The 27,827-nt window shown below is 43.3% G+C and overlaps 1 protein-coding gene across 6 annotated transcripts in view; it reads left to right on the forward strand.

Moving 5' to 3' along the window:
* PSD3 (pleckstrin and Sec7 domain containing 3) overlaps positions 1 to 27,827 on the forward strand; it is a 107,464-nt gene that overhangs the window by 67,499 nt on the left and 12,138 nt on the right. For all 6 annotated transcript variants that reach the window (XR_004254382.1, XM_032206704.1, XM_032206702.1 and 3 more), the window contains 6 exons: positions 3,411 to 3,454; positions 10,397 to 10,590; positions 13,111 to 13,181; positions 19,327 to 19,484; positions 20,317 to 20,461; positions 23,636 to 23,779. Coding sequence is in view for 5 of the 6 variants with exons in the window: in XM_032206704.1 (XP_032062595.1) it covers positions 3,411 to 3,454; positions 10,397 to 10,590; positions 13,111 to 13,181; positions 19,327 to 19,484; positions 20,317 to 20,461; positions 23,636 to 23,779 (756 nt within the window). In the remaining variant the exon portion in view is untranslated. The remainder of the gene's footprint in view (positions 1 to 3,410; positions 3,455 to 10,396; positions 10,591 to 13,110; positions 13,182 to 19,326; positions 19,485 to 20,316; positions 20,462 to 23,635; positions 23,780 to 27,827) is intronic.

The following is a 27,827-nucleotide window of genomic DNA, read 5'->3' on the forward strand; positions in this document are numbered from 1 at the left end:
AGAAAGGTGTTCAGGATGGTGCTTTCTATTCTGTTTTGTACACCAGTTAATTTCTTTTGTTCTCCCTTACAAACTATGCTTTTTTCTCCAGGAAGCCCGGAGGAGTGCTGGGCCTCATGTGTAGTGGACCCAAAGATCAGCAGTTCCCAGAAAAGGAAAAGCTCCAGGGAGTAGGTTTTGGGGGTCTGGGTAGTAGTGCTTGTAAGTTAAAACAGTGAAACTGGACGCTGCCGAGTAGCTGTTTATATGCTGTTTACAGTAGCCTTGGGTGACAAGAGAGAGAGAAAGAGTCTCTCCTTTCCAAGTGGTATCAGTCCAGCTGGGGAGATGAGACCAGTGAAGTACTAATTCTGGCATTCCCTGCTGTGGTCCAGCCTGAGGTTTTCTGATTTAGAGAATAAATTGGCCAAGCACTTCCCAGGCTAACAGGTAAGAAGCTCAGATTTTTGTCAAACTATGAATATGCCTGAAACCAGGACCTTTTGTTATTTGCTAGACAAAAAGCATGAGTTAGTAAAACCCACCCTTGCAGCTAGCCAAGTACAGTTAAAGTCATGTTCCCACTGTAATCTCTGATCAGTTCTGTTACAATTTAGCGAAGCATTTAAGTGTTTGTCTTCAAGTTTGATTTAATCATACTCTGGAGAGATGTCTGCTGAAAAGAGCTGCTGTCTGAATCAGGGCCTTGGGAAACAGCCATGAAATGACAGAGCAGGTGCTGGACTGTAAAATAAGGGAGGAAAAAAAAATTTTCTTCCGATCATTGGGGAGCCCGGTAGAAACTGGGAGAATGCTACAGTGTAAACAGTGATGGAAAAGGAATGAAAAGCATCTCTAAAAGGATGGTGTGGCCAGTGCCAGAGGGGTAGGCTGGGGGGCAAGGGTGAGAGCTGATACATCACCATCCCTTACGTGGTCTGCTCACTGAGGTCTCAATGACCGTGCTCTGTATACAGCTGCCTGGGCTGTGGATATTTTCTAGGATTTGCTGTTCCACTTTTGTAAATAACAGAGACTTTCTGAGAGCCTGTATTTGGTGCTCCATGGGACACAGTGTCCTTTGTCGGATGTATGCCATATGACTGGGTTGGTGTCTGTTACTCCCTAAGGAAGGGTCTGGCTCTCTCCTAAGGATTGGGACAAACACATGTCACTTTCCACAAGGCAAAAGCCTGGGGCATTTGTTGTTCCTTCACCAATCTGGAGTTCTGCTTTTATGTGTCCTGCTCTTTGGCTGTAGTGATCCTTAGAGATTTCCTTAGCAGCAAGATCCATAAAAAGCAGTACTGCACAGGGCAGGTGTTCATTTTCAGACATTGCGACCCAATCTGGTGTTTGGGCCAGGGAAGAACAAGAGGCATTTCTGATGCCTGAGGGCAGGCCAAGTTTCAAAAGCTCTTCCAACCAACTGGGGGAAAAAAATTCTATCCCTTTACCTTATATTTTAAAGTAGATTTTTGGCTTGAAAAAAATGCAGGAGAATATTTTAATAATAGTAGGAAGAAGAGGCCAAGTCAAAGAATAATAATGGGGCTTTGACCAAGTCATTAGAAATATAGTGGCTTCTAATAGGAAGTATTGGGCAACCCGAGGCAATCAGTGCTGCTTTTCTGCATGTGCAGAAGAATGAAGGTACATCTAATTCTGCAGGACTGCTGGCTGCATGGTAGGACAAATGTTAGCACTTTGTTTTCTTTTCTTCCTGCAGGGTATTCTTAAAATCTCTTACTAGCTCTCATCTGAAAATTAAGCAAATTGCCTACAAACTGCCAGCAGTGCCCTTTCCTTCACCTTTGTCTGGCTGTTTGCCTTTGGATCAGAGCTTCTCATACAAATTTGGAGAAGATAGGTTAAATACAAATAGACAGAGAACACTCCAGAGTTGGAAATATTTCATCATGTTTCTGTGAGTAGCACAGCAAAGCCCTCTGAGTGGTGGGGACCTCTCTCTGCTGGTAAAAGTATGGTGTGGGATGGTTCCTTCTGGTGATCATCTTGGTTCTAATGCTCTGAGACACCTACGTTTATGGTACGTGGTGCCTAAAAGCTGCTCAATGCATAGCATCAGTATGAGGCAAGTTGTACTAGTGTGTTTGACCTCCTTGTGTATGGTTTGGTGAAGCCAGATTTTCACAGAGCTAAATATTACGGATCTTCAAATATAGACTATGCAAGATTCAGACAGGAGTCCGTGGATCACAGGATGAGCAGTGAGATATACTCATGGGATTCCCATTGCAAGTTCAATGGTGACATATGTACAAGACTAGTTTCAACTCTATAGTCTTCCAAATTATTTTTGTTTTGGGGCAGACTTAAGACTATTTAAATGCTAATGTTTCTGTTGAACATGTCATAGCTTCTATAGTGTGTGACTTTCAGATTTGTTCATCCTTGATGTGCTACTTTTTGGTAATCATGTGCATCAACAGTTCTTCTACACGTTAACATATTTCAAGGCTGTGTAGGAGTTATGTGCCAGAGGGAGTAAATCTAGCTATGTATATAAGGTAAATTACAAATGTGGATTATAAGTGCGAGAATCAGGGACGTTCCATACCAAAATACCTCACTTGAGTCAAGTGGCCTATTTGAAGAACTCCATTAGCTTGTAGTAATAGCAGGCTTTTATCCATTGTATATACCAGCACAAATCAGATGCTCTTATCCAAGTGCTTCCTCTCAAAAGAAATTAATCCCAACTGTCTGATATCTATCCAGGCTAAAGTCATCCTCCAGACCCTTTTCATTGCAGGCTGGTATCAACAACAGAATTGGGACCCTTGGTATCAAGCCTACTAGCTTCTGTTTTGTGAAGTGAAGTAATAACTATGTTAGGAGGTAGCAGTCTAAGACATTCATCTTCAAACACAAAAGTTACTTGTAGTTTATTTTTCTGTTTTGCACTTAAATGGAATTTATTTATGTCTGAATATTTATGTCTGTGTAACTGGGAGAGGTATTCAGGTGTCTGTGATACTCAAAGGCTTTGGATAGGTATCCTGGTATACTTTAATTGGTAAGCCTGTGTGATGCAATCTTGGCCCCGTTAAAGTCAGTGGCAAAAAAATCTCACTGACTATAGCCACAATTAAATTTGAGCTTGAATTTCAGAGTGGTGTGTAGGGTTGTAGTCTTGTGCATCTTGCGAACTTGTGGAGTTATTTAAAAATAAATATAGGAAAAATTGTGTTCCAGAAAATGACTCTACTCTCAAACCGTGTATTCTGCTAGTTTCTTTTTAGATGAGATTTTTTCTCAAGACTTTTTTGTTACCATAAGCAGATATGGTACTTTCTTGATCAGAGACAGCTCACTTGCTCGTACTAGTTTACTAATTTTCATTAGCATATTAATGTATGTGTAGCAGGGGTAAAAAATAATCACATCTCCTTTCTCTCCCTTTGCAGGCTCTCTACAATTCAATCAAGAATGAGAAGCTTGAATGGGCAGTGTAAGTATACTGCATGGGATTTAGGAGTTTAAAAATAGTACCTGAGTAGTAACCTGTTTATAATTCCTGTGCCACTATCTGAGTGGGCTCCAAAGCTTGTAGAAGATAGCCAGTGTGTGTAATGACTTTGCTTTTCTGTTAATGAATGACGTGGCAATACTGCCTCATCTTTTTATACAGTGAGGGGAGTTGTTAGTGATAGGAGCCAATTGCATTTGTAAGGAAAGAGGACATTTCATTTTGTAGGAAACTTCAGCCTGAAAAGAGAGAAATTAAATCCTCTCTTGTTCTGTGACTGCATAAATAAAACAGATGTTGACTTCTCCCTTTATCTTTCAGTACATTGTGTCAGAACCACTGAATAGAAACACACATCTTGGATTGAGTTTCCTGCTGTTGGTTTATTGTCTTGGTTTGTCTCCTGATTAATTATGGATAACTTGACAACAACCTAATATGAAAGATGATAAATAGGACAAAGTCTGATATCCCCCTATCCTTAGCTGCTTTTGACAGACTAACACTTGTTAACTACTGAAACAATGAGGATGAGAGAGCTTCCATTTCTAATCATGTTAAATTGACGTTTCTCTGTGCTTAGGTTTAATGTGGTCAAGGTATGCCAGCACAGAGCAGAAGGGTCTGCTTTAGACCTTGCCTCTTGCAGAACAGTGTATTTTGGTGTAAAATAGAATGATGTCTCTATCTTCATGGATTTACCTATCTGAAGCCTCACTTTCCTAAGACTGCATGCTACTGCATCTTTTGTGCCAGCAGTCCTAACCACTGCCATAGGTCTTGCAGGCCCTCTGACTTCTGATCTTCCTTAAGTTTACGTTCTGCAAGTGAGTATCTTGTCAAGGCATAAAACATTGCTTGCAAGGGCTGGTTATCCCAACTGGGATCGCAGCCCCTGTTTTGGAAATGTGTTAGGTAACGTCAGGGTAGTGAGGAAGGTGTACTGGCAATGAGAACCACCGGGAAGTGCAACCTCTGATGAGCCTTATAAGAAGCAGGGTGAGACATTCTCCCAAACCATGTGTTGGGTCTGGAGCATGCTGTGTGAATCTCACACCTCACAAGATCAGAGCGCTTTGCAGGATACCTTCTCAGAGGTACTTTAGACCCAGCAGAATCTGTTATGACTTTCACGTCAGAATTTTTCTCCTGGCAAGAGACCATATTGTGTTTAATCGATTTGGGCAGCCTCCAGGTGGGAATTGGCTCATGCTTGGCTCTGCTCCCATGAGCTTCAGTCAAGGTGATTTATACGATGACCTGGTCCTGTATAGGTAATAACTTCTTTGGCATTTACGTAGTCCAGACTATATCCATTGCTAATGAATAGTTGGGGGGCGGGGGGAGGAATGCAAGCAGGCTGGAAGAGAGGGAAACCAGAATCTTAAATTAGGCTTTGGGATGTGGTTGTAATGCAACTCGGGAAGATAGCTGGGACTTGTGTGCAAATTATTTTCTACGCTGAGAAACACAGCTTGTTCTAGACAAAGCTGAAGAGGTAGTACCTTTAGATTAGGCCTGAGAGGGATGGCTGGAAGAGGGAGCATGAAGACATTTCTCACTGTTATTCTGCTGTGGGTTGGTATAAAGTAACCTCAAGCAGCCTCAGGACTGCCTGAGCTGGAGGGAGAAGGCAAATCACTGTCTCTTGATCTGCTGCAGAGGAAGGTGAGTGGGAAGGAAGTGTGGTCAGTTTTGCTGCGAGAGGACTGAGAAAGGTCCTCTCTGTCCTTTCCAAAGAGTATTCCTTTGCTTCACCTGATGGAGTTGGCTGTGGAAGAATTGGGAGGTAAGGCAATGTGGAAATATGGCTGCAAAATCCAGCATAACCTCCCTCGTGGTGTTTTTAAGATGAAGGAACACCTTTCCGTTAGCTAAAATCCCCTTGAGGATCTAAAGCTGTTTTTTATGAGCTGAGAAGCAGTTTAAGAGCTTCTCTGGTAATGCATTATTGGTGGATTAATGGCTGTCTGTAAGTCCTTAGGCAGGGATGGCTAACACTGATGAGTGAGATGGGGAAGATTGCTACCCGATCCTAATCGCACTAATTACAAGATAGCATGTGTCATCATACGAAGTAGGTTGCTGTCCACTTCCAGTAGAATTACAGTCTAGTCCTAAGCCCCCTGAGAGGAAAAGCTACCATTGAATTCAAATTTGTAGTCAAAAGAAGTGGCACCTTTAATCAGCAGATGTGCTCCTCCTCTATTTCCGCAGGTATTCAGTAGGACAAATACTCGTTTATGCTGTATGAACAAGGAAACACGAGTACAGCTCTGGGAGAGAATTTACATTAGAATTCCTTTCTCTGCAGTACTTGCAGGTTCCAGTTCCCTAAAAGGTTAGAAGTGAATCACATGCCATGATCTATAAAATAAGCAAATCTGACCCGGAATCCATGGAGAACTGGTAAATGTAGCTCTTGAGTGCAAACTTCCACCTGCCCTCCCCCCCCCCCCCAGGTTTTTGATTAATTTTCACAACAGAACTACCAGGAGGTATTCTGTCATTTACTGGTTGTTTCCTCTTGCCCGCCTGCCTTGAGTAAAGCAGTGTGGGAAAATTGACCATCATATGTATGATTTCTGTCTCTTGTCCCATTCCATGTTTTCTCTGCACTGCATACCACTCTAGATCTCTTCTCTCTGTTGGACTTTAGTTCGTTTCCTTGAACTGCTGGTCAAGCACAAAGTAGCCAGGCCTCACTGAAGTCGCTGGCAGAAATTCCTACTGGTTGCAGTGAAGCCAGGCACTGTTTTGTCCAGTTAGTCCAATCCACCTTGTTTTCAGTGTGCTGAGGTCACTGGAACTACCCCAGTTTAGTGCATTTAGCTATGATAATCGTGTAATAATTTCTCGTGCTTCTTAAACTTCTCCCAAGGGACTAGATTTTTTCATGATTTTTTTTTTTCATACTTGATTGGGAACGTCTTGTTCTGCCCTGACATCACCTGTAAGACTAAATGAATTCAAGATCCTGTGAATACGAATGTTGAGAAAAGATAACACTGATGAGAGGTAACTGGTTGTATTCTTTTGAGTTGTATAAAGGCTGTTGCAGAGATAGGTGTGAATAATTCTTCACACCCATTGTGGATGGGCTTATATTTGAAACAAGAGAATTCGATGTTAAACATTAAAAATAAAAATAAAAAATCTAGCAATAATTCTTGTAAACCAGCAAGTAGCTTTGCCAGAGCGAGCTATAAAAGTCCTTTCACTGGAGATTTTCCTGAGCTGTTTTACAAGTATCTGTCTAGAATGGATTATGAAGAATGGATCCAGCCATGGATATTAAGAGATGGTTTAGCTGACCTTTTAACATCCCTTCAGTCTCATTGTCTATAATTTTACATCCCAGGTTTTGTAGGTGTTCCTTCTCCTTTGGCTTTTGCATCAGTTGTTGTCAGCTTTCAAGTGAATAAGAAAAATGAGTTTGATTTTCAAAGGTGCCAGAGCTAAATATGTTTTGTTTGCACGATGTCTGCATGGAAATGTGATGGTGAACTTAGTTCTCCGTTGCCTATAATATGTCTGCCTTCTGCTGCAGGTGATACGAGTAATAGAATAATCATCTTAAAATAAACTGAATAGTAATTTGGAATTAATAATATGAAATCCCAAATTGCTGTTTACAAAATTGCAGAAACTAGATGGCTGCATTTGAGCCAATAGTACCTGGGATGCTGAGACTGAGCTGGTTATAATGACATCTGTGCTGAAGCTCACCCTTTTCTAGGTCAAATCCAGAAATCTCTCTCCATTGTAATTACCATTTCTTTTCTCAAATTCTAGGATATTTCCTGCTTGCAGCTTAATGATTAGTTTTAGAGAGGGGTTGGCTGGTAGTCACCTGGCGCTCCTTTCTTCTCTCCTCCCTTTGGGAAAGATGCCAAGGGGAACTTCTTTCCATTGGCTTCTCAAGTCACAGTCTTGATAAAAATGCTGTCTGTCCCACAGATTTGTATAATTATATGTTACACATAGGAATATTTTTTAAATGCCATTTCTTTTAAATTGATGAACCCAGTCTTTTTTCTTGCCATGTCATGTAAGTTTTCTATTCAAACAAAGGCAAAGAAGCATCCATGTACTTCTTATCAGTCCTTACCTGACTCCAGTCCTGACCAGTATTATCCGTCTGACATCAGAGGGTACACAACCAAAGACCATCATTACCTGAACTGTTTTGCTGCTTTGAAACTCCTCCCAATCCTCCTTCCTTCTTCTTCTTGACTGCCAAAGTAAAATGAAGCATTTGAAGAAGTGGGTCCCAGAGCCCCTGATTTTGTCTCTGCTGCTGCTAGGTATTCAGGGTCAGAGGGAGATAGAAGGTGCTCAGCTGTTCATCCCTTCCTTCATGTTCTCTGCAATGCTTGTGCATCTTGACATCCGAACTGTCAGTGTCCAGGTCTAACAAGTGCATGAGGCTTCTGAGTCTCAAGGATGTCCCATTTCCACTGTCAGTTTAAAGGGCCATTTAAAGGCTTGTTTTCTGCTGCCAGCTGTCAGGACAGCAGATGCCATTATGTACTTGTCCGCCCTGTCTGCAATTTGTCTTTTGAAGACAATTTAGTTGTCCCAGAGATGCTGAATTTGAGAGCACCACCCCCAGCACTAGGGCTGTCCAGGATCCCTGTAACTGCTCATCACAACTCTGGTGGCTGCTTGGATGAGGGCACAGGGACATTCCCAGAGGACAGGATCAGTATTGGATAACCCGCTTCCATGGATCCGAAGAAGATAGCACATTCCAAAAAATCCTAAGCCATTTACTGCAGTAGGTCTCTGCTGACAAGGAGAAATCCATTGTGTCCTTGGCTGAGATCCCAGAATTCACAAGGCACTTAAATGTGACAAATCAGCTTGAGTGCTTAGTGCCCTAAGAAAGATTTTAGTCTGGATTAGGCACCGTGAAATACACAGAGAATTGGGTGGAAAGAATGTGCTCCTGGAACAGACACATTTAAGAAGTGTGTGCCACACAGTGGTCTGTCCTGGCCACCAGCTAGTCAGAGCAGTAGGCGCTGGAAAGGCTGGGGACAACCAAAATTGTCAGAAATTCCTCCCCTTTTTAGCTTCGGAGAGGGCTTCAACCAAACTGTGCACAAGGATACCCTTATTGCTTTAACCAGCAAATAGTTAATTGCATATATCTATGTTCTTAGTGGAAAAACACAGACTGGTAGCCTGGGAGATGCAAGGACTGGTCTCCCGTGCAGGAATCAGATCTTCCAGTAAAAATTTGACTCACCTTATTAATCAGAAGACCTTTCCAGACCACACCACGATGATATGTTGCACCACCATAGCTACCTTCTCCACAACTGAATCAAGTGTCTGGCAGCTTTCTGAGGCTCTCAGGCTGGTTGTCAATACTTAGCACCCATACCCATACTGCCAAAAAGTTTTACCCTCCGACAGAAGAGTGGTCCTTGGCTATACTGATTCTGATTGTGAGCCTGTAAGTTATTTGGGAGCCTGCTGGGCTTAGACCATGCCAAGCATGAGGTAACATGAGAGGTGATCAAATTCAAGTAGCTGGGAATGTTCCCTGGCACTGCTGAGTGCACTGATCTGGCCTCCGTGTCTCTGGGTTTGGTTTCCTTGTTGTCATATCAGGTCATTACCCTGGTATCTCGTCAGGCTAAATTCCCCAGGAAGCTAGCAAAGGCTGGGATGTTACCTGATCGTCCCTATATCCTGCAGTTCTTGGAGGATGTTCCTGTGGGTGGTCGTTTGCACAAGCAGATGTGGTTGCAGCATGTTGTAAGAGGAGCTTTTGGACTGATGTATTTTTGCTAATTGCTAATTCTTGCTGATCCTTGTCTGATAAACACCTGTGAATGTATGCATGTTGGGAAGTTTTGCTTTGGGTGCTGATTATCTGGGTCCAGTGAAATGCAGCAATTTAAAGTTTTACCTTCCCTCCACAAGTGGCCATCATTGCACTGAAGTGTTAATGATTTTTTTTTGTCAGGTGCTGGTTTTAAGAGAAGCCTTTCTACCCTATCCTTCAAATGGCAGCCTTCAGCCTCCCTGTCATACCTTGGGCAGTCACCGGGAGAGGAATGTGTGGGGACTTCAAAGGAGACAGGGCTGCTTTGTAGTCTGACACTAACTATGATTCCTACAGATGTGCCATCCAGCCAGATTCGGTGGCCCGTTGTTTCTCTGAAAACTATCGTTTTCAGAGATGGACACCCTTTATTTTCTAAGTTGCTTTATCCTTTTTGCTTTTGGCTGTGACGAGCAAGAAGGCATTCATTAGGTAGGCAACACTTGTGACTTGCTGAAAGGGTTGCATTGTTGTTCCCAAGAGCTGTGTAGAATACATTGTACTAATAAGTAACATTTTGAGCAGCATTTTGTTTCTAAAATACAGATAACATAATTCACCTACTGTAGTTTTTATTTTTAAATTACTACTTTTGTGCTAGTCTGTGGAGGAAAATAAAGAAAAGGAGTTAGAGGCTGTGTTTCATATGCTAAGTTAAGGAGTAAGCCACAGCGATGTGTAGTAATCTAATTCTTTTCATCTACATATGAATTCATGGAGAAATTGGAGATTTTTCAGGAGAGCCCAGCAGGCAAATATTTCCTATTTTAGCACTCGGATAAGTGGAAATAAAAATAGGTGTAGCTGGAGGACAGAGAACACTCTTGAAAGCCTGCCTTTTGGCAATGTAAAAGGCAAACTTTGGCTTTCTTTAAAATCCAGCTCCTATGACCTGTGCTGGTGAAGTAGGTGAACTGTAGCTTTGCTATGATCTCTCTGTGTTTTGGTGCGTGTCTAGGTTTCTCACTGCATAGGGTCCTGTATGGAGTGGGAGGTATGTTTTAACAAGGACTGTGCAAGGGTTACTGCAATGAAACCTTGCTGGTCAGTTGCTCACTCATTCTTGTTTTTCCTTACTTCTTAAGGGATGAAGAAGAGAAAAAAAAATCTCATTTGGAAGGTACAGATGAAAAAGATAATGGGAACCAGACGAAGGCTGTAAGTCGAATTGGTAACTCTAACAACCCATTTCTGGACATCCCTCATGACCCCAATGCTGCTGTGTATAAAACTGGATTTCTGGCTCGGAAAATCCATGCAGATATGGATGGAAAGAAAAGTAAGTATCTTTCACACTTAACATCTCTCTTCCTCTCTTCCTCGTTATCTCTGCACAGAGCCACTTAATGATGAGACTGTGTGGTTCTCCAGGTGAATAGTACTGCTTCATTAGGGGAAATTGCAGCAATAACAAACAACAAAGCAATTGGATTATTGCACTCTTGCTATCAGGCCAGGATTTACATTGTTCGGTCCCATTTGTAGCTACTCTAATGCATGTGCATAATGAGTAATATGATACAGCAAAGCAGTGTGAATCTTTTGTGCTAAAAAAAAATGAAGTGCATGGTTTACAGAAGAGAAAACAATTGCTAGTGAATTACAGCTCGTCTGTAGTAGCTTGATAATTCTCCTTTTCCTTATGTTATAACAGATTGTTTCAAGCCTTCCTTCCCTTCTAGGTCTGTCTTTAAATAAAGGCTGGTTTTGATCTCTGCTTGGATATGCCTTTAAGTATTTCCTTCCCTTCTTCCCCCGTCTTGTGCACATAGCTGACAAATTCAACAGCTTTTGGTAACAGTCAGAATTATGCCATGCAATTTATCCCTGCCCCTGTAATAATCTTGCTGTGTCTGTTATTTACTTTAATTGTCCTCTTTCCTTCTCATCCTACTTCCATTCTTGGTGCACTAATTATCAAAGGCCTTTGATTTGACTGGGTGTGTCTGTTGTTGTTCAGTTATCTTCAATTAGGAGTTGGACTCGATGATCCTTTTGGTCCCTTCCAACTCAGGATAGTCTACGATCCTATGATTTTATGTTCAGTTTGTTTTCAGCTTATGGTCTTGGAAACAGCAGAGGCTACTCAGAACATCTGTATTTTTCCCAGCCACTATTGAAGATCGCCTACCAATGGCCCATACTGTTGGGTTGAATTCTGAAGGCAAAAGGGAACTTTGTGGTTGGTTTCCACTAACTGCAACTCTCTCTAGTTAGGCCAAGCTCTTTTGCATTGGCATATTGTGCTAGTGTATTTTAGGAGGTGCATTTGGAGGTCACTGTTTTCAGCCTGAAGACTGGCAGCTGGACAATTAAATCCAAGTGGAGATGTCGTAATCGAACCAATCAGATTCTTTGTGATGACTGGATGTTTTGAATAGGTTCTTCTTTATTAAACTTATGTTTACTTAACCTTAAGTAATTGTATATGGTTACCATTATTAACTTAATTATAAATATTCAGAATCACTCATTATTCAGTGCACTGGATATTGGCATTTTGGGGATAATCCTTTAATGAGTAATGTAATTAGGGCCGTGCCTTTAGAATTTCCTTTGTACATTAGAGGCTTGTCTCTCATTGTCATGCAACTCTTGAAAAAGTTACATTCAGACTTCCTAGTCATAAGTAAGATGAAACTAATTTTTAAAGTTAGGGCTTTTCATATTTCATTTCTTAAAGTAATTGTTGCAGGGCCAAGATCAGCTTGTGTGGGATTGCTAATGAGGTGGTGTGATTACATGCTATACATATTTCCTTAAGAAAGGAGTACTGAGGGCTGAAGCACTTAACGAGTCTAGAAGAGAAGGACATAACAGGGGCCAGTGGCTGGAAGCTGAGATGAACAAATGCCAATTAAGAATAATGCTCATTGTGTAAGATGAAAATGATTAACCTCTGGAGCAAGGGACTAGTAATTTCTTCACTGCCACTTGGTGTCTTCAGATCAGAATGAGACACTTTTTGAGGGTGATGCTTTAGTCATGTATTAATCTCAGTACTGAGGTCAGCATGATGCTGGTCAGTGGTGCGTGCTTGGCGGAGAGTGAACTGAGATGCTTCTGGTCGCTGTGACTGTACAGCCTGTGCCTTCTTGCCCTGTACCACAGCTGAATTTCAGACTGCAGCTTTCATGCTGAATTCACCTCCCTGCTCCCCCTCCCACCTTCTTTTCCCACTGCTTGTTCCTGGGAATTTGTGGGATGGATATGTTGTCTCTCTTATGCTCTTCAGTGCCACTTCAGGTTTCTTGAGGGGTGATTTTTTTTTCTTAGGATTTCATTTGGCTCCCCTCTCCATCCACTTCTTTAGCTTCCCCAGTGGCTGCAGGAAGAGGGGTGAAGCAGCAGTGCCCGCTGGGGTGTGCAGCAGCTGCAAGAGGGAAGGATGCTCTTGGGAGGTGTTGATTTTCAAGCTGTGTCTGAGCAGTGCCTGCCAGCCTGTTTTGGCATGGAGAAAGGGTGTTCCCTACTGAAAGCACCGCCACGGCACAGAGCTCTGACATAGCTGTACAGGGGCAGTGTACACCCACCCGCAAGAGCACAAAGACCAGATCTCTCTGGCCTGTTTTCTGCGTTGCTCCTGTTCCTTTCTGATCCAGTCCAGGGCTGTCGTCAGGGCTGTTTTATTACTTTATCTCACAGCAGGTATGTGCAGGCACTGTGCTGAGTTGCATTGTCCTTTGAAAAGGAGAGTACAAAGGAGGTTTAACACAGGACTAATGTAGCTCTCCTGTTGCCTAGACAAAGTGTAAAAATGGATCTGAGTTAAATGGGTTTTCATTTGTTTTCTTTGCAGCTCCCCGGGGAAAGCGAGGCTGGAAAACCTTTTATGCTGTGCTGAAGGGAACAGTCCTGTACTTGCAGAAGGTAGGAGAAATCACTGTCTTTTGGAAAGTAATTAAAGAGGGATAAAGCAGCAGGCATCTTCTCCACTCTCACAGCCCACCTCCAGGTTCCTTTCTCTCTGACACACAGTATAGCTCTTCTCTCTGTCTCCCATCCTGTTTACACACGCATTCAGACATGAATCCTCTCACTGACACCCTCCCTTATTTCACAGCTTCAAGTTCAGTCCCATTGTCCCCATCCACATGTCCACCCTGTCAATTCCAGTTTATACCATTGCTGTCACTCATGACTGACAAAACAGCCAGCTTCACCAGCAAAGACGGTGTCATCTTTCTGTGTCTTGCATACATTCCTCTGGGCTGCTTTTAACACTGCAGTTGATATGTATGACTTCACCCTCCTGTAAGGCTGTCCTCCTTTCCAGTCTTTTCTCAGTATACTTTTCTGCAATGCCTGCAAGAGCAGCTGCAAAACAGTTTAACAGCAGCTCTGTCTTGGTAGGAATCTGCTCCATCGCAAAACTGGAGGATACCATTTTTTTTTTTCCTAAATCAAGATAGAAACACTTATTTCTAACAAATTTTATTCCCTGCCAGCAAGAAGTCTAAAAAAAAAAAAAAAAAAAAAAAAATCAGCTCAAACCCTTCAAGTCTTTTGGCGCAAGCTTAGATGTATTATTATACAGCTTTAACTATAAAAGTCTTAAACTGTAACTTGTTCTGGAAAGTGAGATGTATTATATGAGTGGGAACTGACAAAATGAAATAAATGGTAGCAGCTAGGTAGATTTTTAAGGCTTTTTGACCCCAAGTGTAAGTGAAATGTTATTGAAATCGGTGGTGTCTGTCCACGTTGCCCTGCATTGTAGAATTTTGCTCCATTGAAAGCACTTTTACATTTCCAATGTGTTTTGTGACTGTCAGGAGTGCAAGTTGAAGTGCATAATGTTTCTTTCTTTCCTGCTCTGGTTTTCTGAAGATGTTGGTTTCATTGGAGGCAGAAATTTGAATAGTTTGGATCAAATTCTTACAGCATGTGGTTTATGAGGTGGATGGTCTTGCACTCAGTGCCTGTTTGAGAGGGCTGAAATGCTGAAGCAGACAAAGCAATCTGCAGGCAGGAGGAAAAGGTTTGGGTTGGAAGTTGGGTGTGACATGCTCAAAGCCAGTGCAGGAGGCTTGAACGAAGTCTCCCTAATTGCATCTGACCCCTCCCTCTCTCTGGTCCTTTTGGTGACAGTACATTGCAATTTTAGTAAAGTGGCATTCCTGGCAGGTTTGTATTTGCCCTTTCCTGTGTATATTCAAGACAACTGCTTTGATTTCTGGAGTCAGATTTTTTAGTTGCCTGCAAAGGCTGCATGGCTCCCTAAGAAGCAAGAAGGTTCCTTGTCCATGGCACATGAATTAATTTCTTGTTTGATCCTTGAGGGTTGCTTAGTAATCATTCAAGGGTAAGAACTGGAGATGCTATCTATTCTAGAGTCTTAATTAAAAACTTCTGCATGTATCACTGGAATACTGCTTAAAAACACTTTTCCTTTGACAACATGTATAGATGCTGATGTACCATGCAAATTTTCTGCAGCAGTTTGCTCTCGCCACTGTCACCCTCCATCTCTTGGAAAACAAGAGAGTAGTTTCACATCTGACTGCACATTTGCAGAAGAAAATGCATTGGTGGAGTTCTTGTTCTCATTTATTTGTTATTTGTGTATCCTGCACTTGTCACAGCACTTGAATTCAGTGGTTACAGGGTAGTTACTTTGCAAAGCTGCTCTTTCCCACCTAGCTCTGAAACCACTTTCTCTGAAGCTGCAGCACAGTGACAAGCAAGACTTATGGTTTAGTGCCAAAAACAGTTGACAGAGGGGTCTGATGGTAAATGGCTCACTCCAAGAGTGATGGGGTAGCTACGGGCCACCCCGAGGTGCTTGTAAACCCTGCTCAGCAGCAGTGCCTTGTACTACAGCAGTGAAACATAATCTGGTTTCTCTTCAGCTCCAGAAGGTCCAGCAGGGCTTTGCTTCAACCCTGAAACAATCTTTGCTCTGTTAAGCTGTGGCTTAGAAGTTGAGGATGACAGGGTTTTAAAACATGCAGCTAGACTAACCTTAGTTATAGTAAAAGTCAGTGAACTGTTGTTTAATTCTGGAGTAAGCATACACCAGGAGACAGAAATCTTCCTAATTTCGTAAAGTTCAGGAGCATTTTAGAACAACTTGTTTTCTTTGTAGAAATCCCGAACTCTGGTGGTCGTCATGGGCAAGGGATTTCCATGGCTGTTTCCCTTCTCTCCTGATTATGTGGTGCTACTGGGCACGGTGCACGCACACACAGGTTTTCCCTCTTTCTCTCATTATCTGTACATCTGTGGAGGGAACAGCTGTGATGATAGTTTCATTGCACCGAGTGCTATTCAAGCAGAGGAGGGAGAAATCTCACTGTTCTAGGTGCTGTACGCACACAAACATACAAGCCTCTGCACTATTGCTTTCTGTATTCATCTGCAGCTCAGCTGTTTCCTCAAGACACTACTCCAGTATAAATATTAACAGCTGTGATTCCCCCATTGGGTAGTGTGGGCCTGATTCGCTTTTCGTTCTGTTTGTATCCCTGTCTACATCGCCTTGTTTTGCTGTCAAAGACCATAGACAAGAGTGGTTCCTTAAATGGTGATCATTTGAGATTTACAGGTGAGTTTATCTGGGCAGTCTGGTCTCTGCTTACTTTTTTTTTTTTTTTTTTCCAATTGGAAGTGTTCCAGTGCTAATTACTGTGCTGCATATTGTTTCTCTTTTTTTTAATGAGTGATTTGAGAGAGATGGTTTCTGAATTAGTGAGCACAGAAGCCACCGGAGGGGCTCAGTGGAAGCTATCACAATTAGCCAACTAAACATGCCTGCACAATATTATATAAAATGAGAAGTTTGACATGTTTGGGATGTTCGCCCTGACTCTGGACATCCTCAGGCCAAGGTTAATTTCCTGCCCTCTGTTTATAGCAAGAGGAAATTGGAAAGTAGGAGCTTGACAGAATGTCTGTTCTCTAGACTGACATGGGATGTGATGTGCATGCAGACGAGAGGTTTGTAAGGAGAGGACACAGGGCTGACCTCACCTCCTTGCTTGAAATTGCTTATGGGCAGGCAGGGCACGACATGGGCGACATGTTTCGACTCTGCTCTGAGGTTTGTAACATCTTATACACCTTATAATGTGGGATTTCAAATATTTTTATGTAACTTTTCTCCAACGTGGTTCCTCCATTAAATTAAAAAGAGAGAGAGAGGAGGAAAAAAAAGCCATAATGATGTAAAGAGATCAGTGACAAGACTTTCTGAAAGAAATAATTTTGCATCTGTCACATGCAACTGAGCAGAGAAACCCACCCACGGGTACGTTGGCTGATGAAAAAAACCCATTGCCGTTCTTTGGTCTATCAAAAATGGATACAGAAACACGCTGACTCTGGGTCAGCAGAAGATGGGAAAGTCGTTCATTGGGAGTCTTAGACAGACGAATCCAGCCTGTACTTGTGTGGTGTGCAGCACTTGCAGCAGCCCTCAGTCGATGCAGGGGTCGCGTTTCCTTTCTGGCTCCTCATCTATTTCTTGCCGCTGCCGTGGTCTAACTTTAGTGAGCTGCCTCTCCTTCCAGCTCCACCTCCGTGCTGACACCAGCACTCCAGAGCATGTGCTGTCCTTGAAGGCATGTGAGACGGGTGTTCCCGCGCCCCGAGCATTCCCTGCCAGTTGCGAAGAGCTTGGAGGCCTTAGGGGAGGAATTTTGACAGCGCCTTCACATCCCTCCGACTTTCTCTGAGGCTGGCCAAGTCCTCGGAGACGTTTCCGGTATGCCGATCAGTGCTGGTGGAGAGCCTGGCAGAGCCCCAGCTGTCAAGGTAGACGGCAGCCAGCAGATCCAGCAGGATTAGCAAGGATTATTCCGAACTCTTTCCCTTGATAAGGAGGGGTTTGGGTCAGGGCTGCTTCTGGGGCTGCCCAAATGTGGAGTTGTTCTGGAGCAGGGTTAGGCACCAGAGCGAGTTGTGGTCATTGGATTCATCCCACAGAGAAGGCTGGGAGGCACCAAGCAAGGCAATAGCTGTCAATGTCTCACGGCAGTAATTTGAGGAAAGACAGAATATCATGCTTTTGGGATCTAAGTTCATTTCCCGGCCTTGAATTTTCTCAGTGCCCCTGGATAGTGAAGCCAGTCATCTACCCCAAAGCTACTACCAAAGAAATCAGCTTTGGTACCCATGATGCAGGGGGCTTGACCTTGGGGTTTGCTTCCTTCATCTTCAAGATAGGGCTGGGCCAGGTGTTGGACAGCTTCCTGCAGTTCTTGCCCTTTGGCTAGGGACTTTCCCAAATTTTCCATGAAGAAGGTTTAGGAGCGCCCTGAATGGAAGCAGGTGAAGTACATCATGATCTGAAGATCCCTCCAAAACTTGCTGGGACCCATCTATGAGAGGGGAGAGGCATTTGGCTTAGCTCTCTACCATACCTTGAAACCCTCATTTGTCACAGGCAGCTGGATTGAAGGCTGTGCTTTGGCCATCTGTGGAGCAGTGCCTTGCCATTAGTCCTGCCACGGATCTGTGGTGGGTGGTGCCCTTGCCTGTCCCCCAGCGGAGTGGTTGCAGTGATGATATTGCTGGTAGGCTGTCTCCTCCCTGGTGTGTTGGAGAAATGTCCAAATATCAGGTTGTCCATGGTGAAACACATCCTGGAGAGGCCCTGGCAAATCCAGCATCTCACTGGTGAGAGCACCGATGCCCTTAGCAGTGGCCTAATTGCCTCCGTTTGCTGCCTCTGCCTGTGCACCACCAGATAAGCCCTCTAAATCAATTCTTGCATGTCAAACAGCTCTTCTCCAGGACGAGTACCTCTCCGGGTGTTTAAGCTAATGTTGTCCCTGTGCATGTTTTGTGTGCTGCAGTCTGTTGTCTGCTAAACCTGGACTCATCACTCTTGTGTTCAAGTGAAGGGATCAATAATTATGACACCTGCAGGGAATTACTGTTGAGTGTTGCAGCCATCATACCGACTCCCTTGGTGGGTGTTTCAGATGAGACTGATTTCTGTGATATATCAAAGGAGAGCAGTAGAGACAGTTGCAGGCTGCTTTGGCCTCTCCCTAAGAAATTTTGTGATTATTTTTGCAGGTGCAGCATTGCTGACGAGTGATTTTTTTCCTTAAAGCTGCTGGCTTTCCGTATATTCAGAAAAACATTTATAGTCAGGTGGGCCTTAATCTGAACTCGTGTCTACACCAGTCACCCAGCTCTTGTTGCTCAGGAGATTCCAGTCTGATAACGGCAACACAGAGGAGTTTGTGTCCCTGTTTTTCATAATTTGCTGTTAGGAGTGGTACTGTTGCTGTGTCATGACCATACTGGGGTTGTCATTTGCAGACCCTGCCCAGAGAAGCTATCCCCTCCTGCAGGACATACAGCTCTGTGCTTGCAAAGAGACTGTGTAATGTGATGTAACCTGGAGCTGACCCAGTCACCCAGGGTGGTTCCTTTTTGTTTCTGCAATAAAGGCTGCAGATGTGCAAAGAAGCTGTGTGATGGTGCTGGGTCATAAAGCTGTCAGTGTATTGGCACAGCAGTCACTGCTAGCATCATGCCTCCTTGGTAGCATAGCAAAAGAGAGGCTTAAACGATGTTGCTATATTTGCTTTGTGGAGACTGATAGGAAGGCTTCTCTGCTGTTGAGGGCCTATCTAGAAGGAAGTACAAAGATAGTTGAGAAAAAATAAAAATTGAGCAGTGGGAGCTGAGAACTCAAGCAGGAACTAGCAGCTGAGTAGTGGAGTTGGAGAGCTGTCCATGGAGGATTCCTGAAGTGAAGACAAATAGTCTGTAGCTGCTGTGATAATCAGATACTCCTTGTTCACCTCTCTTCTGTAAGGCAGGTAGCAGAAATACTTCTCCCTTGTGAAGAGGCCAAAACAAAACGAAAACCCACCCAAAACCAAAAAAGGAGATTTAAAAAGTAGTGGGAACAGCAAGTGCTCAAGTCACATTGCATTCAGTTCACATACTTTGGTACTTCTCATGACTATGCAACAAGGTTTTTTCTTAGGTTAAGGAAAGAGGAGTAGCACATGAAGAAATAAGATGCCATTTTTTATCTTGTTAATTCCTGTAGGATGAGTACAAGCCAGAAAAGGCTTTGTCGGAGGAAGATCTGAAGAATGCAGTTAGCGTGCATCATGCGCTGGCATCCAAGGCAACAGACTATGAGAAGAAACCCAATGTCCTCAAGCTTAAAACAGCAGATTGGAGGGTCCTGCTTTTCCAAGCCCAGTAAGTGCTCTCTTTTGATTTGTGCCAATAGTTCAGGAAAGAAAGCGGTTCTTTAGGAGGGGTAAATTCATGCCTGGGCAAGTTAAAGCAGAGGCTTAAGAGGTTCAATCTGTTTATTTGATCAGAAATAAGATTAAGTAGTGATTTGATTAAAGTGCACAAGTAGTTCATGAGAAAGAAAGATCAGGTTTTAAGAACCTTTTTAATCTAGCTGAGAAAGGCATAACAAGATGCAGCAGCTGGAAGCTGAAGCTGCAGGAAATTCAATTTGGAAACAAGGCACAAACTTCTAACAGTCAGGGTGATTAATCATTTTAACAAATGACCGAAGGCAGTCTTGGATTCTGGCTCCTGATGTCATCAGGACCCAGCCGGATGTCTTTCTAGAAGATACACTTTGGTCAGAAACAAAGTTAGTACATAATACAAGAGTAATTTGATTAAGTTCTTCAGGCTGTGATATCCAGACAGAACAGATGACCTGCCTTTTGCTTCTGGCATTAAAAACCTGTTCATCAGTTTTCTACATTAGCCTGTTTCTACTGAGATCCACATGAAACCTCCTAGAGATCTGCTGGGTACAGAACAGTTGAGACCTTAGGACACACATCTGAATCAGGGCATTTTCTGCCTCTGCTTCCTGTGTCACTTGGTTTGGATTAGGAAAAGATGCATGTTAGGGTGAGTTATAGACACTAACTGCTCACAAGAGCCAGAAGACTCATCAGACTGAAACTTGTTCATATTCTCACTTCAAAAGTGCCATTGAAGGGGTAGCGAAGATAGAGAGGAGGCTGAGTCAACAGGTTCTCAGTATGTGTTTCTTTCCCAGGAGCCAAGAAGAAATGCAGACCTGGATCAACAAGATTAACTGTGTGGCTGCTGTCTTCTCTGCACCACCGTTTCCAGCAGCAATTGGCTCTCAGAAGAAGTTCAGTCGCCCACTCCTGCCAGCTACCACAACGAAGCTATCTCAGGTGAGCTGTTTTTATATGGAGGGTAGGTGATGGAGATTTCTCTGACTGGCTTGGGCCTGGAAGGTGGTTCTTTACTTTTTGTTCCTGTCAGTGCTGGTATTTGTAGGAGAAATAGGCTTGTGTGGATGTCTGCTAGCAGTGTAAATCTCTGCTCATTTCCTGAGCCAAGATTTTAAGTAGGGGGAGAGAAGGAGAAGACTTGAGTATAATTCTTTTATATTTCCGAAGGAAAGAAACAATCACTAGTGTGCCTAGTACTAGATACAGGATTTTAATTCCATGGATATAGCTCTGCAGAGGACATTTCAAATACCATCAGGCTGGTGATTTTATGAATTTGAGGGTTTATTGCCACTTGTTTCAAAAGAAACGCATGTATTCCTGAGTGTTTGGGTTATTGGGGTGATAAAGGGTGAAAGCTGATTTCATCAGTCAAACGTGAATTCTATTTTTCCCATAATACTTTTCCAGACTTCAATCCTTATCAGCTGAGGGATTTCTTCTTTTCTATTTATCAGCTATCTCTTACTTGAGCATCCATGGTCTTCCCTTGTGATCATATAACCTTTTATTTTCCACAACAACCTGTGGCAGGGAGTTTCACACATCTATTACTTCCTGCGTGAACAAACACCTACTTTTGCTGTTTTCAAACTGGCCGTGCCTGGTGCTTGAACCTACAGCTCTGTGTACTCTGATGTGATGAATGCCTGCAGTTCCTCCTGCATTGACAGGAACCCACTATTGATTGTGTCAATCAGATTGACAGAGTGGCAGAGGGGATAGATCCCAGCCCTAGGTATATAATTTTACAAATAAAATCCTGTAACTTTTAATCATCTCTTCATGCTGGATTGCTTCTTAAATGCGTTCCTGCCATCTTCATAGCTTAGCAACACTCCTTAGAAACCATTATCTCATAATCTGCATTTCTCTAAGAGGGTGTTTTTATGTCGCCCCTGCTTTTTCCCTCTCTGTGGCAATAGCCGTTTTCCTTGTGATGTGGTGACCGACTTTCTATCTTCTATTCTGGGTTAAAGTTTAAAACATGTCTCATACAGGATAATAATAACTTGTCCTTTTACTCATACATACTTTTTATATACTGATATGGGGTTTCAATAATTTACCCCCAGTCACCAAAAAAAGCCTTTTTACTCATCATTGTTCTGTGTGATTGTTCCATTTAGCACATTGTTTCCTACTCTCACTGTTTCTGTTTAATCTGGAAAGGGAAAAAATAGAATATAGCCCTGTGGTTTGTGTCTTGAAGAAGAGGAGACAGAAAAAGTGAAATAAGATAAGCTGTTTTAGCTAAAGGCAGAAGAATGTTAAGTGTTCAAAGCAGATAAATTCAAAGACAAGCAGAAACATGTCTGCTTTTATCTGTCAGTGTGGAAAAGCTGCCAGCAGGCTGCTTCTCATTTGGCAGACCAAAAAATATGAATTGTCAAATCCCTCTGGTTGCTGTTTAGGATTTTGTGGACTGAATCATGATGCACAGTACTTCTTCAGGGGGCTTTTTCCCGGTCAGACAGAAGTCAGGATGCCTTAAGAACATAACATGGGCAAGGGAGGGAGGGTGGTGGACATGACAGGTTGCACAAGATCATTGTAACGAGTTTGCTTTCAGTGTCTGATCTTGGTTAGTCCAGAGGGATGTGACAAAACTATATGCAAAGGAACAACCAGTGTAGAAAGGATCTAGTAGCTTTGTGTGCCTTCTTTCTGAGGGTGTGCCTGCACACACAAAAACACCAAAGGGCTGCTACCCTGGAAATTACAAGTGCCAAATTAATGGCTTCTCAAAGACCTCCTGTCATCAGACTGGAGAACTCACTGCAACAGGATGTCACTGAGACCAGCAATTTATCACGAAGTAAGAAGTGATTGGATACTTAAAGAAAAAGCAGCAGATCCAGGGTAGTTACTAACAGCAACAAGGATTTTTGGCAGTCAGTAGAGATCAGTTCGAACCCACCCATGTATAGGCGGAGGCAAATTATCCCACATATTTCCTTCTACGGTCTTCTTGCACACACAAAAAAAAAAAAAAAAGGTGAAACACAAGATTAGCTGGGAATCAGCTGTTGTCCTCTGTAGAAGTTTTCCCCGTTCTGCTCTTTTCTGCAGCTCCAATTCAGTGAGCTAAAAGGCTTAGTCCTTGGTGTGACTCAGTGCGCTGCAGACAAGTCTGAAAGAGGCTTGAAGCTGCAAGCTGCACATCCACACCACTGGGGGACAACTACTGGCAGCAGTCCCCTCTTCTGAGGCTAGGTAAATATTTGTTAGCTGAGCTGGGCGCTACCTGCTGTTATGACTCTGCCTAAGTCATTGAGGTTTGCATGACTGTGTCTATATTTTGGACTTAACTAAATCAAACATAATTTTAGATCCAAGCCTAGAGATGGCCAGAAGGCCATGCAGCAGGAGCTGGAAACCTTCTGAGCTGAGGGAAGGTTAGCTGACAGATGGACTGGAGGAAGTGAGTGGGCCTGGGATTATGATAAAGGAAATTGCCTAGAAAGAGGGAGTAGCAGCTCCTCATTCTCTCCAACTGCACAGTGGGGAAAAAAAAGCTGGTAGCAGCTTAGCAAAATGAGATACCTTTTTAGGAGAGGACAACCCTTCCTTTCCTGGATTCATTGCATTGTTCTGAACAAAAGGAAAACACAGACTGGAGAGCGTTTGGTAGCATAGAAATGGAAGTAAGGACCCTGTCCTCTCTGTCCTGGAAGGAGCTACTTTTATATTGCAAAGACCTGAGGCAGGGTCTCTGCCTGTCTCATTCTGCCCTCAGTCTGACTCTGTATAACAGCCTTAATTAATTTGCCAAAAATGTATTAGAGCAGAAGTGTCATGTTGTCAGTAATGCTCTACAGCAAGCTGCTTCCGTTGCTCCCAGCAAGGCAAGGGATGACAGGTTTGCTATCCTTCCCAGTGGCATCTGCTCACTGCTGAGTTTTTCTGCAAAGTTGGCCACTTTGCTTGGATGCCTTTGAGAGAGCTGTTGGGGACAAAGGATTGGGAAAACAGGCCTGATCAATCTAATTAAAATTAGTTAAGAGAAAGAAAGAAAGAATTTACTTGTTATTGCAAAAGGATCTCCGTTTACTTTCCTTTGCTTATAGAATATTTTATATTCTGTAATTTGTGTGCCTCGTGTTTCTGAAGGATGAACAGCTGAAATCCCATGAAGCTAAGCTGAAGCAGATCTCCACTGAGCTTGCTGAACATCGCTCTTACCCTCCTGACAAGAAGCTGAAAGGAAAGGAAGTAGATGATTACAAACTGAAAGACCACTATCTGGAGTTTGAGGTATGTATGGGAAACATTATTGCTTTTACTTTTTAGGTGTGGATGGAGCTGGTCTTGTATTTGTGATACAATCCAGGAGTTCTTCATTTTTCACCTTTACCCACCGAGGAAGATGTGCTTTTTTGAGAGATATGTCACAGCAATCCCAGAAGTTGGGATGTGGTTCTTTCTTTTGATAAAGACTTCCTGTGAATTTGGCTGTGGGCTTAGCTCCTTATCTATAAAATGGAAAAACATGACCCTCTGTCCTTGCCTGTTTTATCTCTTTGAAGACAAGGTTTTTAGGCAGGAACTGTCTCATGTTGTAAGACTGTGTGTTGCGCACTGTGGTGGGACTCCAGTCTTTACCTGGAATTACTGCATTGTGGAATAATACAGATCATAATTATTATCTTGCATTGGTATGTTCTGAAGGAACAGCTCTTCTAAAACTTATGTCATAAACATGCCTCTCGAGAGCTATTTGTGTTGTCTACCGGTGAGCTAGACATCAGGATGAGCAGGTGAAGGGTAGAACTAAAGATCACAGGAGTGACTGATGCAATTTAGGCAGCTGTACGGGGACGTTGTTCTGAGATTCTGACAGCAGCTTTTATCTTTTACTGCGTCTGCCACGGTGTAGGGCTATGTGGGAAGGGTTGGGCAGCCCAGCAGATGGCTGGTGTTTTTCATGGCTGCACCTTTGAGCATTTTCCCCACAGAACTGCAAGTCATTGTTGCCTTGGATCTGAACGGATCTTAAGGCAGGCACTGCCTTACAAGGAATATCCACATACTGAAGGAAGAGCAGAGGTATTTTCTGTTATGATCCATAGAGGTTCCAAGAGATTAAAGTTTATTGGCTGTGTTTGCAGAGAGAAAGGTCCCTTAATCAACCGCTGATAGAGACAGCTGCCTTCTGCCAGGAAGGGGAGAATTCTTCATGGGAATGAGCACACCGATTTGACAGTGGAGCAGAGGAGTCTGGGAGCAGGGACTTCTGTGGCTCCTGGTTTCCATTCAGGCTGTAACTGGTATTCTCTTCTCCATCTTGGGCAAAGGGTGTGTATTTTACTGGACTGAAAAGCTCAGAGCTCTCTCCTGCATTCCCCAGACATACAAACAGTTCTAAGGCTGTGGCTTAGTGAAACTCCATTCAGGTAAGAAGTCAGGGGGACCACCAAAGGAGATGGTGGAGGTAATACAAGCCTTCAGAGCTGAAGTAAGCCTCTCAGCATGTATTATATGTATTATTATTATTTTGGAGGGCCTCTTTTTGCTCCTGGGCTGACTGGCTGCGTACTTCTGCTGTTGCAGAGGAAGGTTGTAGCCCCTCGTTGTGTGTTTGATTTTGCTGTAGCTCTGGGCTGCTGTTGTTGCATATGGTGAGCTTGAGATGTGGTCCTGCTGTTTTGTGAAGGGAGCACAGTTGGCCAGTTTGATTTTCCACATCCCACGTATCTGAAATGATCTGATAAACAATCAAATGAGGAGGTGGTGGAAAGGGCTGGTAAGCGAAGAGTACACAATGATGTGAAGAAGAAAGACTTCATAATGAACAAAACAGGGCTAAAGCGGGTTCATCTCACACATAGTACATAATTAAGTGCCCACAGGACAACATTATAGGGAAAGCTCCTATACCCTTTTTGAGCAATCAGTACAGGTAGGTGCCTCTGAAGTGCCTGTGCGCTAATGCATACAGAATGGGAAATGAACAGAGTAAATTAGAGATCTGTGTGCAGTTGCAGGCTACAATCTCGTTGGGACCACAGATATTTGATGGGATAGTTCACACAGCATGAGTGCTGCCACGAATGGATACAGGCCTTTTAGGAAGGACAGACATGGATGGAGCGGAGCGGAGGGGGAGTCATCCTTAATGTGGGTGAGCAGCAGGATCATGTGAAGCCTCGCCTAGGGAAGGGTAACGAGCCAGCTGAGAGTGTGGGTCAAGATTAGTGTGCACACCAAGACGGGTGACATTGTGTTGGTTGTCTGATAGGCCATTTCTAATTTCTGGGAGAAGCCCTGTGTTTGCAGGCCCTTGTTCTCCTGGGCAATTTCAACCACCATGGTATCTGCTGGAGAGACAACACAGCAGGGTACAAACAATCCAGGAGGTTTCTGGAGAGCAGTGACAACCTCTTAATACAGGTAGTCGAGGAGCAGACAAGGAAAGGCACTTTGCCAGACCTCTTACTTATGAATAAGGAAGAAGTGTTTGGGCATATGAAAGCCAGGGACAAACATGGCAGCAAGTGACTATGAGATGTGGACTTCAGGATCCTGTAAGGAGTTGTCAAATCAAAGAGTAGGATCACAGCTGTGAGCTTCAGGAGAGCTGACTTTGGGGAACTGCTTGGAAGACTCCTATGGGATACTGCTTTGGGGGAAAGAGGGCTCAGTGAGAGCTGGTCAGTTTTCAAGTATCATCTCCTTCAAGCTCAGGAACGCTCTACCCTGATGAGCCAGAAACCAGGCAGAGGTGTCAGAAAGCCTTCATGGATCAACAGAGAGCTCCTGAAAAAAAACAACTATAAAAATGTACAGAAGTGGAAGCAGTGGCAAATGACATAAGAGGAATATAGAGATACTGTCCAAGCATGTGAGGTTGGGTTTAAGGATGTCAAAGCCCAAGTGAAGTTGAATTTGTCAGAAGGTGTGAAGGTCAAGAAGAAAGGTTTCTATGGGTATGTTAGCAGCAGAACAAACAGGGAAAATAAGTATCCTAGCTGGAGCCTGTTATGAAGCAGGGAACCTGGTCACAAAAGGGAAAGGCCAAGGTAGTCAATGTCTTCTTTGTCTAGGTCTCTACTGGTAAGACTGGCCTAGCCTTCAGCAATTGCAAGACCATGAGCCCAGTGGGAGAATCTGGAGCAAGCAAGACTTACTCTTGGGGAATGAGGACAAAGTCAGGCAATAATTTAAGTTGGATACACACACATCTATGGGATCTGATGGGTCATACCAATGAGTGGAGCTCTGAGGGAGCTGGATAATGTAATTGGGAGGCCATTCTTGTTTACCTTTGAAAGATCCTGGTAATCAGGGAAGGTTCCTGAGGAATGGATGAAAATAAATTCCTATCTTCAGCAAGGGCAAGGTACAGAGAACTACAGGCTGATTGGATTCTTCTCCATCCAGGTAAAAGGTGTTAGAGCAAATTCTACTGGAAATCTCTTCCAAAAACATTACAGACAAGGAGGTGGCTAACAATAATCAATGTGGGTTTACAAAAGCAAAATTGTGCCAGACCAATGCGATAGCTGGCTGAACAGCAGTGATAAAAGGGCTGTGATCAATGGCATAGTCAATTTTGGACACAGCACTCACGTGCACTTAAGCCACACGCTTGCCCTCCATAGGGGTGTTGTGCAACTTAGGAGAGCAAAATAGTTTTTTTGGGTTTCAGCCCTTGACTGACAGTTTATTTTCTATCACTCCTGGAAGCACGATGAGTTAGGATGAAACGTAGGCTATAGTGTCTGATGATTTGGAAAGACTGATAAGAGAAAGAGGTTGTTGTGTGTGTGTTTGTTTTCTGTCAATTTTATTTTGAGAATTATGTCTCAGATTCCTCAGGACAAAGCAGAAGCAGTATAGCACAGGAAACAAAAGATATCTTCTCCCCTAGTGAGACCCTTGAACAGCAGTCGAGCTGCATGGTTCAAACCTGTGACCAGCACTGCAAGGAAAGCCTGTCTAAACAGGCAAATGGTGGTACCAACTTGAACTGGGTGTGAGACAGTGATTCAAGGTGCTGCTGTGCAGTGCTGAATTACCTTCACACTTGGCACAGATTGCACAGACCATGCTGAAGTATCAGTTCAGAAGTTTGGGGGGAAAAAAAAGCGCTATACAAAAATCCTGAATGGAAACTTTCTACCAGTTTTGGAATTCCTTAACCTTTCCTTCAGAATAAAGCGCTGTCAGGATCAGCGAGGAACTGGTGATAGACTTTGCTGCATGAGGTTACAGCAAGAGGACAAGAGGCAGGTGAGGCAGTATTTTGTACTTGTCTCTTTCAGGCAGAGCCTGCAGGCCAGAGCTTTCATCAGTGTACAAA

Source organism: Aythya fuligula, chromosome Z (genome assembly GCF_009819795.1).
Source record: "Aythya fuligula isolate bAytFul2 chromosome Z, bAytFul2.pri, whole genome shotgun sequence".
Lineage (NCBI taxonomy): Eukaryota > Metazoa > Chordata > Aves > Anseriformes > Anatidae > Aythya > Aythya fuligula.